This window comes from Eleutherodactylus coqui, chromosome 6, assembly GCF_035609145.1.
Source record: "Eleutherodactylus coqui strain aEleCoq1 chromosome 6, aEleCoq1.hap1, whole genome shotgun sequence".
NCBI classification, from domain to species: Eukaryota; Metazoa; Chordata; class Amphibia; order Anura; family Eleutherodactylidae; genus Eleutherodactylus; species Eleutherodactylus coqui.
Window position 1 is genome coordinate 49195188 of NC_089842.1, and position 14736 is coordinate 49209923.

The 14736-nt window shown below is 42.0% G+C and overlaps 1 protein-coding gene across 1 annotated transcript; it reads right to left on the reverse strand.

Annotated features, from left to right (window-relative positions):
* Positions 1-623: 623 nt before the first annotated feature.
* LOC136632127 (L-amino-acid oxidase-like) lies at positions 624-14256 on the reverse strand. The gene is made up of 7 exons (XM_066606761.1): positions 14194-14256; positions 10928-11157; positions 10690-10799; positions 8973-9174; positions 7171-7236; positions 6731-6858; positions 624-4351 (listed from the first exon to the last, which is right to left on the reverse strand). Exons 1-7 carry the CDS (start codon positions 14204-14206, stop codon positions 3568-3570), a joined length of 1533 nt encoding a protein of 510 aa, XP_066462858.1. The 5' UTR covers positions 14207-14256; the 3' UTR covers positions 624-3567.
* Between the last annotated feature and the right edge of the window lie 480 nt (positions 14257-14736).

Sequence of the window (14736 nt, forward strand, 5' to 3'; positions counted from 1 at the left end):
AAATACATGGAGGAACTGAGAAGCTCTGACACTGAGACGAACTACGAGGCCGCCAACACCATATCTATCTGGGCGACGTGGATAGATTTCAAGGAATCCCAACGGCTTCTTAAGTGGCTGAGAGAGGGAACCGCATAGGGCAAGGATGAATAAACACAATATCCATAACTAGACGTAAAACTAATCTGAGAATTTTAACTGGTGACTGCTACAACATATGTCGACCCGTTTCCCCCCTTCCCCCCCCCCTACACTGTGAATGACTGCGTTTCACGGTCCCCCCTACCTTCTTCTCCCACCCCTTCTTCCCCTCCCTACTGTTACAATGCTTTTTTGTTCTAGATGTTATGTTAATTGTCTTAATTCAAAATTTGAATTTAGTTACCTCCACTATATATTGTCCATAGCAGACCGGGCATTGCGCAATCAAGAGAGACGGGAAAGATTGCCTCTAGATTGCTTGAAAACCGAAGACGGACTCATCTCTGGGGGACCTCCCCGATGCAGAAACCTCGAATGTAACCAAACTGCTCGGTTAAAGTTGCAGGTTCAAAGTTTCTAACTTTAAGTCAGTATATGTAAACTGAAGATGTAGAAAGAATACTCGACACTTCCCATTTTATTCAAATTATTGTTTATTAATAACGCTGTTTTCTTTACAATGGAACCCTATGGACACCACAATTTACTGTTCACAATTTACTGTTATAAACTGATATAAAAATGAATAAATACATTTTGAAAGAAAAAAAACAATGGTTTTTCAAATGTGCGTCCAAAATAAAGTAAACAGATGGAAATATATATCGAATCAAAAATGTGTACAGTATGTGTACGTATTTGAGATACTGCAGTTTAAAATGTGAAGAATGACAATTTTTTTCAAAATGTTCCCAAGTTTGGCGCTTTTAATAAATATACACAAATATTATCAGTCTATTTTTACCAACTAAATGAAGTACAAAATGTGGTGAAAAAACAATGTCAGAATCACCTGGATATGCAAAACCTTTACGGAGTTATTCTGTTAAAGTGACACATGTCAGATTTCCAACATTTGGCTTGGTCATTAAGGCAAAAACAGGCTTGGTCACTAAAGGGTTAATTCTAAAGAGTTCTTTTGGAAATAAAGACCCTTAGAGCCCATTCACATCTGTGCCAGGGGTTCTGTTTATAGGCTTCAGCACAATTCTGGTATGAAATCCCAGTATAGAAAACACAGGATGCTGCACTATTTCATTTGGCAAAATTTCAGCTGGTATGCCAGATGGACACAGTTATAGTTAGTGAGTTTGTTTGACTCCATTTGAGCATTGAATCCAGCAGTCATAGAATCATAGAATGGTAGAGTTGGAAGGGACCTTCTGGGTCATCGGGTCCAATCCCCTGCTCAGTGCAGGATCACTAAATCATCCTAGACAAATGTCTGTCCATATAATCATAGAATGGTAGAGTTGGAAGGGACCTTCAGGGTCATCGGGTCCAACCCCCTGCTCATTGCAGGATCACTAAATCATCCCGACAGATATTTGTTCAGTCTTTGTTTGAACACTTCCATTGAAGGAGAACTCACCACCTCCTGTGGTAACCTGTTCCACTCATTGATCACCGTCACTGTCAGGATTTTTTTAATAATATCTAATCTGTGTCTTCTCCCTTTCAGTTTCATCTCATTGCTCCTAGTCTTCCCTTGTGCAAATGAGAATAGGGCTGAACCCTCTGCACTGTGACAGCCCTTCAGATATTTGTAGACAGCTATTAAGTCTCCCCTCAGCATTCTTTTTTGCAAGCTAAACATTCCCAGATCCTTTAACCATTCTTCATAGAACATGATTTGCAAACCGCTCACGATTGTGGTGATTCTTCTCTGAACTTGCTCCAGTGTGTCTATGTCTTTTTTTAAAGTGGGGTGCTCAGAACTGGACACAGTATTCCAGATGAGGTCTGACTAAGGAAGAGTAGAGGGGGATAATTACCTCACGTGGTCTAGACTCTATGCTCTTTATGCATGCCAGAATTGTGTTTGGCTTTTTGGCTGCTTCATCACATTGTTGACTCATGTTCAGTATATCATCTATTAGTATACCCAAGTCCTTTTCACATGTGCTACTGCTTAGCCCACCTCCTCCCATTCTGTATGTGCTTTTTTCATATCCAGATCTAGGACTTTGCATTTCTCCCTGTTAATACCATTCTGTTAGTCGCCAACCACTGTTCAAACTTTTCTAGATCTTTTTGAATACTCTCTCTCTTCCCTAGTATTAACTATCCCTCCTAGCTTTGTGTCATCAGCAAATTTGATCAGTTTTCCATTAATTCGCTTCTCCCGATCATTCATAAAAATGTTGAATAACACTAGGCCTAGGACAGAGCCCTTTGTTACCCCACTTGAAACATCCTTCCACTTGGATGTGCAACTATTTATGACCACTCTTTGAGTACGATCACTCAGCAAGTTGAGAATCCACCTAACAGTTGCCTTGTCAATCCCATATTTGGTAATTTGTTCAATAAGTATGCTATTAGATATTTGTCAAATGCTTTACTAAAGTCAAGATATACTATATCCACCGCATTTTCCTGATCAGCCCAGTCAGTGATTCTGTCATAGAAGGAGATTACATTTGTCTGGCATGACCATTTGTAACAAACCCATGCTGGCTCTGGTTAATTACTCCATTTTTATCCAAGTACTTGCATACATGCTGTTTAATAACTTGTTCAGAAAATCTTTCCTGGTATAGAAGTCAGGCTCACAGGCCTGTGGTTTCCTGCATCCACCTTCTTCCCTTTTTTGAAGATGGGTACATTTGCCCTTTTCCAATCTTCTGGGACTTCTCCTCTTCTCTAGAAATTTTTTGTTCAGCTCCAAGGATGGAGTTCTGGAAGGGGTGTTACATGTGTTTTGTACATCAGAAATGATAAGAATTGTTTTTCCATTAAGACAGGTGTTTTATTATATTCAAATACAAAAAAGCAAAAACATTTTCACATTTGTTCTGAGCAACTGATTTATTTTATGGTAACACATCACTTAAAATGGGTTTATTTACATGGTCTATAAAATATCACTAAAAAAATGGTCTAAGAATCTTGTCTTCATAAGGGAAATGAGAATCGGGAGATGGTGTAGCCCTGAGGGAGGAATGGCCTCAAGTTTCTTCTTCTGTGAAGATCTTATTGATCAATGTATGCCATTTCTGATCACTCATGGGCTGCATTGTTCAACAAAACTTTGTCGTATTGGTAATAAAAGTACTGTTTATACCCCAAGTGCTAGGGTTCCCAGGAAGAATGGACCCATCATTTGTGGAACTGTCAAAAGTTGTCTAAATATTTAGAAGAGGTTACTAGTTTTCCTTCCAATATTTATAATATGTCCATTCCAAATGATCTCCAGTTATGTATTTCCTCATATCTCTTGCAGGATCTAGGGGGTAGAGGATGAGCAGATGTTCCACTAATTATTAGTACCACTTATCTGCAATCTATGACCATATCTGCTCATTTTATTAGTCAGATTTTATTTCTAAAGCCATACAAATCTTTACTATATAATCAAACACTTTATCTATGGAGAAACATCTCGGAGTCCCTCTGAATATCTCTTCCTGCACTCAAACCACTCTTAAGGGCAGTGTCCATCCAGCCATGAGGAAATGATACGTGCTCCCCAGCAAAGTAAATTCTGCCTTCTGGTTTGGATAAGTCTTCATACATATCTCCAAGCTGATATGGTGTGAAATAAGCAAATGCTCCCATGGAATATGGATCCAAACTCCATTTCTTCACCACATACTTTGGGCAGAGTTTCTTCAGCTCCTCCTTTGGTATTCTATGAATGATAGACAAGTCTTTCAAAACGATATCAACACAATCCTCATCACTGAGCGATGCAAAGAACAGTGAATCATCTTCAAAAGTGTATGATGCCAGGATAACACCTCTTCCATTGGTGGAGTTACGACTTGGGTAGTAGATATTACGAGATGGTCGATCCGTAAGACTTCTTCCACCGACAATACCGTCCTTCTCCCAAAATCTCTCATTGCAGCTCAGGTGAATCTTTGTGGCACTTGCATAGTGAACAAAACTCAGAGCATAGTATTTCTCATTACTTAGTGGAGGACTGAAGTCTATACGTCTGGCAGCCTTGGCGGTGGTGGTGATGATGGCATAGTCTGCAGATATGCTTGTGAGAACAGAGGAATTATATTTGCGGTAATCGACAATCACAGATTTGTGCTTCTGCGTAACTTTGACTACAGGGGAATTTAGTTTGATGGCACTTCCCAGATGTCTGGCAAATGCTGAGGGCAACAGGTCGAAGCCACCAACAATCTGATCCCTCCTGGTGAGAAAAAAAATAGGGTTTTGAACTTTGGACAACACATTCAGCTAAGGATGTTACAAACATGGAAAGTCTGTCTGTCTTTCCCAAAATTCTGTACATCCAAATTACATGTTCACATTTCTAGTGCTCAATAGATTAACCACCATGGAGTGTCCGAAGCAAGAACCAATATTTCCAGACAGAACCAAATAGTGGTATAGTAGGAGCAGAAGTCCAATATTGAATGCAAGGTGGCAGATTTATCATAATTGTCCCAGGAACAAGTACAGACATTAAATAAAGTATGACCAGCAAGCCACATCCTACCATTGCCGTGAACATTCTGTATGCTAAAGTTTGAAGGTTTCTTATAAGTTGCGTGCAGTTTCACAAATATCTAAACTTTCTGATAAATATGTGATAAGTCAGCCATGACCGTTTTTAAGCCCTTCTTATTCATTGAGGGTACCTTCACACTGAAACGATTTCCCAGCACGGCGAGGCTGCGAGAAATCGCAAAATTATGAAGCCAATGGCTTCCAATGGCTCCATGCATATTTGCGATGTTTTAATGCTTGCGATGCAGCGTTAAAACAAAATCGCAGCATGTCTATTCTTTTTGCAATCTTGCCCACTGTCTGCAATGGGGGTGGCGGCAGCAACGCCAGCACCATTGAAATCAATTGGGGATAGGATTGCGATCATCAGCAGTGGCAGGGGACTCCCGCGAAAAGGATTTTCAGGGGGAACATGAAATATAAGCCCTACCCCGAAAATAATTACTAACTGTAAAAAATAAATAAATAAATAAAAATACATCACCCTAGAAGCGCTGTCATTTCCGGCGCATCTTCTTGGAGGTCCCGGCACTCTTCTTCTGCTTCTCTTCTGGCCTGGGATTGAGCGCTGTGACCAATCAGAGGCAGCGCTTCAGGAGGCGGGGATTTTTCAATCTCCGGCCAGAAGAGAAGCAGAAGAAGAGTGCCGGGACCTGCATGAAGACACGCCAGAGATGATAGCGCTTCTAAGGTGATTTCTTCTTATTTTTTATTTTTTTTACAGTTTTGAATTATTTTCGGGGGTTGGGCTTTAATTTTAAGCAACCCTCCGTTCCCTGAAAATCCTCATCGCGGAGAGTCCCCTGCCACTGCTGTCACTGCTGGGTTGGTGCTGCTGCCGATGGCCCCATTGTAATCGATGGAGAAGGTCACTATCTGCTGCCATGGCTGTGACAGCCACAGCAGGAGATTCCTTCAGCCCTACTGGGATGGGAAGCTGTTTTCCCAGGGCTTCAGGAGGATTGTGAGAGCAATATCTAGGCATCATTCACATCCCGATATCGCTCTCGCCAGCGTGCAGGAGCCCTCATTGAGACGTTTTAGCTATTTCTTGGCTTCTTAGATGGATCTAAGATGAATGTTACTTCCCAGTCTCCACAATCCTTGCATATTAGAAGGTTCTTTCAGGAATGGCATCATACCAGGACTAGGCTCTGGCACTTTATTTTGTCTGGCAAGGCACAATGGGACGCTCTTAAAGAGCCCCCCTGTGTCCTGACACACTTAACTGTTTCCACATGGACAAGGATACAGTTGTATACTATGAGGAGCAGAAAACTATCAACTCCTTGTGCTACCATTCTCTCTGGTAGGACACAGTCCATTTCAGGACTGTCTATTACGAGGTCCTGGGACTGTGATACAGGCTGGTGTAATGCAGTAATGTCATCACATTCACCTTTAAAAAGGTTTAACTTTTTTACATGTATAGCTTCCTGGACACTATTTAAATTGACTTTTTTAATTAACTGTTAGCAGGGCTTAATTTTGGAGTAGGGCTTATATTTCAAGCATCCTCAAAAAGAGCCTGAAAAATCATTTTGCATCCTCAAAAATTCTGGAAAATCATGCATTGTCTTATTTTCAGGGTATGTCTTATTTTCAGGGAAACAGGGTAGTTCAAGGCTAGAGCAATGTGTGAAGGCTTGGAAGCTTGTGTCAAAGGTTAGAACAGCAGAGTTGCATGAACTCTGCTTGGAGTCCCCGGAGCCTCATGGGAGTTATGATGCCAGGAGAATGGAACCTCAATGCTGCGGCCTCTGATTGGCTGCATTGGTCAGGTGGTAGCTGTTCCTAAACACAACCAGGAAGACCATGGAGCTGCAGTGCTGGATTGTCAGGGAGAGGACGGACAAGTACTGTTTATTAGAACACATTTGCAGCTATAGCTATAAAACTGTACAACCTCTTTAACTTGAAATTGCCTTATGGGGTATGTGGAAATGGTTAAGCTAAACTGGACAGCCCCTTTAAATATTGTTTTGTGGCAACCATATAATCATGGCTGGAGGGACACACCAACATTGTTAAAGGCTTTGAACAAACCCATAGACTGTACCTGTTGTCGTTCCACAAAGTAAGTTCTACTTCAAAGAGTGATAAATAGTATTCGCTATTTTCTAGTTGGTAGTGTCCAAGCATTTGAATAGCTCCGGCACTTAGATGTCCTTCGTCAACCAGGAAAGACTGTTTCAAAGAGGCAAAAACAAGTAAATTACTATTGTAGTGTCTATATCTGTCTCTATGTCTGTCTATCTATCCAGAGACGTAACTTGAAGCTCCTGGGCCCCAATGCAAAAGCTGTAACAGGGCCCCCAACTATAATGCTTCATTAATAGTACTGGGCTCCCTATATGGAGAAGAGAGGCCTTATGGGCCCCCTAAGGCTCCTGGTGCAACCGCATCCCCTGCTTCCCCTATAATTATATGATCTATTTACAGAGCACTTTGATAGTTGATGGCGTGTAATATATATCTGTGATGAATGACTGGTAATACCTGTTTGGAAGCGCTGTCAAGTTTGTCCAGAAGTGCAGAGCAATTTCCATGAGCTTTTTCGACGAGCTGAAAATAACAGAAGTGATCAGTTTGGAAATAGAGCAGGTCTGCACCCTAATGTAAAACTTCTGTGCATCCCCAGACAGTATGTTCGCATGATTGACCTGCACATCAACCAGTCGAATGTATTCACTTTCTATATATATATACTGGATGGTACCATGAGCAGTAACCAGCGTGGACAACTTCTCTATAATGTCCAGGATAGATATATCCACTCTGTGGTGTACAAAGAAGACAGAAGGAGCCATAGCAAGGATAAAAGTGATGCCCCTTTCAATTGCTGCTAGATAGGGCCCCCTACTTCTAACTACCCACAACAGGAGGTCTTGGTGCACTTCGTAGTTCCATAACTAAATACATTTTCCACTTTTATGCTTGATAACATTGCAGCATCTGAAGAGCCCACATCCCTGTGTAGGTGTTACACCAAACACCTCGTCCGAGTCGGACGTAATAGTTGTCCTAAAAAGGACGAATATACACGATAAGTAACGCAGAGCAAAACTATTTAGAATAAAAGTGAAAGGGGGAGGAAAGGGAAATCTCATCCTATCACACTATTACAAGGTAACCTTGACTTAAAAAAAAGGGTGACTGTCCTGACGAGGGCAACCCAAGTCTGGAACCTGGAGGCAATCTAGACTGTCCATATGTGATGACAAGGGGGTTATGGGGTGACAATACAAAGCTGTAATTAGCAATTGATAGAACAGTACTAGGAAACAGATGATACAAAACCAAACAATCAGTATAAATGAATCTGAAAGTGTGATGATACCAGGAGGACAAGAACTGGACCAGAACTCCACCATGAAGGTGAATAATGGTTGCACTCTAAGAGGAGAGGTTGGAATAAATGTACTGCAACAGCAATTGATTGAATGGTCATGGTTGACTTAACCACCTCCCCGCTGACCAATCAGACCTCACAGCAGCAGAGAATCTTTTCATGTCAATGTCTGGTGCCGAATGACAGGGCTCATGATCTGACACCATGGTCACAAGGGTCGGGACTGATGTTGTGATGTCATTCCAAAGCATTTCCTGGTTGCGGTGGGCGCTCTTTAACAGCACGCTCTTTCTACCCTTTAAAATGGGAGCAAAACCAACACAGAATGAGCCCCTCCCTCCAGACCTCTAATCTATAACCTATATCTATTATAGTCTCTGATCTATAACCATATTAAGTGTTATGGGGCCCAGAGACCTTGAGGGACTTTTTCATGTCTAGCACTACTATGAGGGGGCATTACTGGGGTTCTGTGAATTTTAGTTATGCCTCTACATGGTTAGAAAACACAGAAGATGATCCAGCAGACCCATGTCATAAGAGCCATGGTTTAAATCTGTTATTTCCTATGCATCTCTAATGTAAGGTTCTTACTCGTGGCATCTAGGTTTGTTGTCATACTATTGTTTTCATGCTACAATTAACAAAGTCATTTTTGGACTTTACTTTTCCTGTGCTGGATCATCTTCTGTGTTCTCTTTGCATATCCATTGAGGCCAACGGTTTTCCATGCACGGATATTTTCTACATTTAACCAGTGGTGACAATTTTTTGTATTTGCCTCTACATGGTTGCTAGCACTTGGGAAACCCACAAAACATCCATATGACCAATTGAATCGCCTGGAAAAGGTCAAGGATTGCATTTCTTCTAAGCTATCTCTAGGTAGGTCTATGAGCGGACATCTCCCTACTTATGATGACTACCCTATTAAAAAAGATGGAAATACCTTGTTTAACAGGCTGTCGTATAACTCAGCAACTGATTTCCCTTTCTCTTCTGGTTCTAGATTAAATTTAAACAGATTTGGCTCCTTCATCACTTCTTTATGAACTCGTCTGATATTGTTGAAGAAATAAAAATTATCGTCGTCTAATGAAATAAAAGGCTCCAGTTTCAGATTGAACTGTTTACAGTATTCACGTACAATCCTGTAAGAAGGAACAGAAGTGTCAGTAATGTAGAACCCATACTACTTGGAACCATATGGGATTGCTCTACAAATATTCACCACTTTCATCATTGAGAAACAATTATCAGTTTTTCATCATGTGGCCAAATTAAAGGGTCATAACTAGAGATGAGCGAGTATACTCGCTAAGGCACATTACTCGAGCGAGTAGTGCCTTAGCTGAGTATCTGCCCATTCGTCTCTAAAGATTCGGGGGGCGGTGCCAGTGAGAGGTGAGTTGCGGCGGGGAGCAGGGGGGAACGGGGGGGAAAGAGGGATAGATCTCCCCTCCGTTCCTCTCCGCTCTCCCCCGCCGCTCCCCACCGACCCCCGAATCTTTAGAGACGAGCGGGGAGATACTCGGCTAAGGCACTACTCGCTCGAGTAATGTGCCTTAGCGAGTATACTCGCTCATCTCTAGTCATAACCCGTGTAATGGCTTTCTGAGTTAATGGAGGATGGATCCCCTATTCAGGATCTTCACCTCTTGGCCAGAGTTGAGAACAGTTGCAAAGAGTGTGTGAAAGTAACCAGAAATAATGATGTATTACATCATTCCTTCTCATCACAGTTCACAAAGCAACCAGTCAACACCTTATAATGACCTGTTCTTTTAAACTAGACAAATGTAATCATGTACCTCAGATGTACTGGCATTATTCCTAGCTTATGTACTAGTTATACCCGTTCAAGGCTTCAACTCCTCACTTTAATTATTTTATGTTATATCTGTGAAAAGAAATCCTCTATGAAATGCTTAGTAGTGTGCACACTCTATATCCTAGTATGATTCGCTGTGAAATGCTTATATTTTGGATGCTGATGGAGCGAGGCGAGCTCGTGATCAGCTCCTGACAGTACTAAGTTTACTATATAAGATGTACTTAATAAATGTGCTTCAGAAGAAGAGGTTGAAAATATCACCTGAGTGTTTCTCACTGCACTCTTCTCCGATGTATCGAATAAAAATTAGGCATACCTGATTGATAAGCCTATGATACCTTTTGAGTATCATCTAGATTAAGTCATTAGTCCAACAACAGTCATTAGTCTCTTATTTTGGAGGACCTATGCTGTCCTCTGTTAGGGCTTCTTCACACAAGCACTGCGATTCTTGCCTGCCTGCGTCACAGTCGCAGTGCAGCAGAAAATCGCATGAACGAGAGTCAGCCGCGACCAAGTCGTGGCTGCACTCCTGTTTTAGTGCCCATTTAGATGGCCAGGGCTGCGGTGCATATACATCGCAGCCCTGGGATACCGTATGTACGGGCAAGTTTCGCTTCTGGTGCATACGCTGCTCAACAGACCAATTTACTCTATTTTCATAGCACAAAAAAAGTTACGTGCCAGAGATTTTACATATTTGGCAATTTTTTAGCTCCTGGGAGCATGTCATACATATCGATGTTCACTCTGGTTACAGTACCCAATCAAATAATCTGAGGTCCATGTCTATGTAATAACCTATCTCCAAATGAATCTGCAGTACTGATACCTGTGAGACTCCGGCAGTCGCATTGGTCCCAAGTCTGCATACCAGCCCTCTGGATCTCTATATGTTCTCACACGGCCTCCTACTCTGTTGTCAGCTTCCAGCACAGTCACCTGCCATGTAAAATGTAAAGCATGATGCATATGACATTGGCATGATGTCACCCTTATATTGTAACTGTATGGTGTATTTGGCGTAAGTATGAAGTAACAGCAATCATCTTAATTAATATCCAACTTACCCTGTGTCCAGCATCTTGCAATGTTTTGGCTGCAGCGAGTCCGGACATTCCAGCACCAACAACTACAATGTGTTTGCGATGAGCCGTCTTGGTAGATGATAGTTTTGGTAGCCCATTTTTGGCTATATCTAATAACTCCTCATATTCGGGGTCTTGAAGGCATTCTAGCAAAACGTTCAGATCAGTTTTAACCGTTCCAGCCAATAACCAGAGTACCAGGGGAAGAAATACTGTGGATGATGGAGATGGAGACGATAATGCAGTTTATTATGTATCTTAGGATAAGAAAACCACCAATTTACTGTATCATTTTTTAAAGTGGATGTGTGAATCAATTAAAGGGGTTGTCCCAAGACGACAATCCCTACCGATATGGCTCATTAGGGTATGTGGACATCATAGAGCGTCTATGAGCTAGCAGTAAGACTTGTTCTGGTGGCCTTAGTGCCCTATTGCACAGGATGAGCAGTCAGGGCACAGAGCACCCGACAGTTGTCCCAATGTATGTAGTTTCACATGGGCGTTCACGATTTTGCCATGAGAATCACATCTTTGTGCCGGTTCTTGTTCTTTTTTAGAATAATCTCACATCGCTGTCCCCCGATTTAAAGTTGCGCATTTTTTCATTGCGAAAGTCAATGGGACTTTCTAATGTTGAAATCGCAGCACATCAAAATTGCACAAAAATCATGTGGTTTTCTCGCCCATGTGAAACCCACCTTGCTGACAGCAATAACATTTTATTCTACCAGCTAACAGGGTGCCACAAACTTTTTCTTTTCTAACTAAACTCTGTTCTATTATATCATCTCTACAAATGTGCTATTGTCAGCTCTATGGAAGCCATTAGGGGACCTTTCACACAAGACAGAATTACGACGCAGAAATGCGGATTTTGATGCGGAATTACAGGCAGGTTTTAAGCCATTTTCAATTCTGCATCAAAGTCTGCAGGTGGTCTATGGATTTTGGTGTGGGCTTTACTGTGGTGCATTGTGCGGTGTATTACGTAATATGTAAACTCCCCAATGTAGTACTTTTATTACGGCTTATAAACTGCATTCTTTCTTGTAAAGGAAGAGTTAATAGCCACCACCGCCTTAGACTATTTGTCATCTATGCAGTTGCACCTTACAGCTGAATGCAATCAGTAGGACATCTGATCACACGGAACAGGGACAGCATGTCTATAATCTACAGTAAGAAGACCAAGTACCGGGTAACTGCCATGTGGGAATTGTGTCACATTGGTGGCATACTGACTGGGGGCGGCTTTATTAATATATTCTCATAGGTTTTGCCAAGTAAAGTTGATTTACTATATTCTGGGGTATTATATGAAATTTCTTAAAGGTGGCATAGGAAGTGATCAACCTTTCTAACTCTCAATTAATGGAACCCAATGTAAGGGCGCATTCACACGATCGTATATCGGCTGGGTTTTCACGCCCAGCCGATATACGGCGTCCCTCTCTGCAGGGGGAGGAAGCTGGAAGAGCCGGGAGCAGTGCACTGAGCTCCCTCCTCCTAGCTTCGCCCCATTCTGCCCTCTCCCATTGCAAATAGTGTCGAGGGGCGGAGAGGGGTGGAGAGGGGGGGGGAGCTCAGTGCACTTCTCCCGGCTCTTCCAGCCTCTTCCCCCTGTAGAGAGGGACGCCGTATATCGGCTGGGCGTGAAAACCCAGCCGATATACGATCGTGTGAATGCACCCTAAGGCTGGTTTCAGATGAGCATGTTACAGGCACATTTCTGCGCCAGTTATACAGACATGTGTCCCAGCCTGACCGCCGGGTTTACTGATCCAAACTCGGAACTTATCAGTCCCTATGATGATCCCGGTTCAGGTCAGTAAACGGCGCAGTTGGCTGGGAAACATGTCTGTATTACAGATGCAAAAATGTTCCTGTAGTACGCTCATCTGACACCTAAGGGTTTATTCCCACTGGCATAACTCACATCTGGGTGTTGCCCTTGTGTGCGCCAGACGGTACATGGACAGTATACGGACCCGTTACAGTCAATAGGGCTCTTCAGGCAAAGTGTTTTTTTTAATGCAAACCAATAGTCCGTGTAAAAAAGTTGCAACATGTTCTATTCTAGTTCCATTTCATTAATGACTATTGCTCATTCAAATCAATGGATGCAAAAAAATGGGGTGCTCATGAATTGACAAGCAGCACTGGATCGCTAAACTATACTAGAAAAAATACTGGTCCCCCTTCCATTTCTTGTGTGCGAGAAAATCGCATGACACACAACTGTAAAAATCAGACGGATGCAACACGGATTAAACGCAGTCTGCTTTCTACAGACCAAGATCGGACATTGTCATCCGGATAAGGCTTTTGCGTACCTTGCGGTGAATTTGCTGTGGGCTTTCCGCAGTGGAAAAATGCTGCAAAAGTGCTTGAAATCCATTGCAGCAAAATCTGCACTTAAATAATGCGAATTTGGTCATGTCTTATTTTAGCAGATCTGCTGCAGATTTTAACCCTTGTATTACAAGGCTTGAAATCTCCAGCACAGATCTGCAGCATCAGTAGGCATGCTGCGGATTTAGATCCCGTAGTGCTTTTCAAAAATTTCCGCTCCATGTCAAGTAGACCTCAGAAATCTCCTCCACACGGCTTGTACTGTAAATGTTGCAGCATTTCCATCCTAAGAGTAGCTTCACACATACAGTGTAAATGCTGTGGCATTTCCGTGACAGTTGTGCTGTGGAAATTCTACAACATGTACAGTACAAGCCATGTGGAGGAGATTTCTAAAATGTACTGCACATGGAGAGGAAAAGTTCTGGAATGGAAAAAAAGCTTTCTGCTTCCAAATTAAGGACGTCTTGCGCAATTCCACAGATTTCTAAATACAGGAGATGTAATTCCGCAATTATTAAAGTCTGTGTAAAAACGCAAGAAATTCCACAGAATGCATTCCACAGTTAAAAATGTGACAAAATCTGCCCTGTGTCCTGCAGACAATTTCATACCGTATGAAAAGTCACTATCAGACACACTTGATCCAAGGATGACTGATAGGGATTTCAGGGGAAGGGTCCAAAATCCACTTCTCTGCACGTTCAGGAGAAAGCAAAATGTCCCTGACATGAGGCACCTTACAAGGTACCATTCATAAAGCAAGTCAAATCTAGTAAAGAACCTGCTGAGAGGTCGGATATTTGCATCGTTGGTTCGATTATTATAGTTAGGAAACGTTATATAATATAAGACAATGTATAAAATAGAGTATTGGAAAATACAACACATACCCAACTTGTCCATATCTTCCTCTGATGTAATTTTTCAATAAGATGTCCTTTGGGTAATAATACTTATATACCTTTGCTGGTCAGGAATCCTGGGAGGGACTTTGCTGCTTTGCATAATTTGATAGCAGGTTGGCATGCCAATTATATTATATATCACTTATTACAACGTGTACTTTGCCTCCAGCACAGTTCGTATTTTACCTATTTCTGGTTCTGATTTCTTTTTGGGTTACTTGAGGAACATTTAGATGACCGTATACAATGATGGCTTCATATATTGTATATGCATATACAGTATACTGTGCTAGGTAGGGTGAAAATATTGTCATGATCACGCCCCATATATTGGTCAGCAAGCTGAACATTTTCTGTCAATCTTGAGAGATTCTGGACCATTCCACCCCATGTCCACCGTTTCTCCAACAATTCATGGGACATTTGTTGAGACCCAATACCCAATCCTTATCGCTCCCTGATATCTGCTAATAGGGTAGAGTTGGGAGGTCCTTTTATGCATTCCATTTTGGACTGTTCCCCTGAAAT

Bases quoted from the DNA above. Each gene is read 5' to 3' on its own strand.
- LOC136632127 (XM_066606761.1), bottom strand. The intron at 10,800-10,927 runs GTAAGTTGGATA...TTTACATGGCAG, and splicing joins TGCAAGATGCTGGACACAGG to GTGACTGTGCTGGAAGCTGA. The intron at 7,237-8,972 runs GTATTTCCATCT...TGTTATTTTCAG, and splicing joins ACGACAGCCTGTTAAACAAG to CTCGTCGAAAAAGCTCATGG.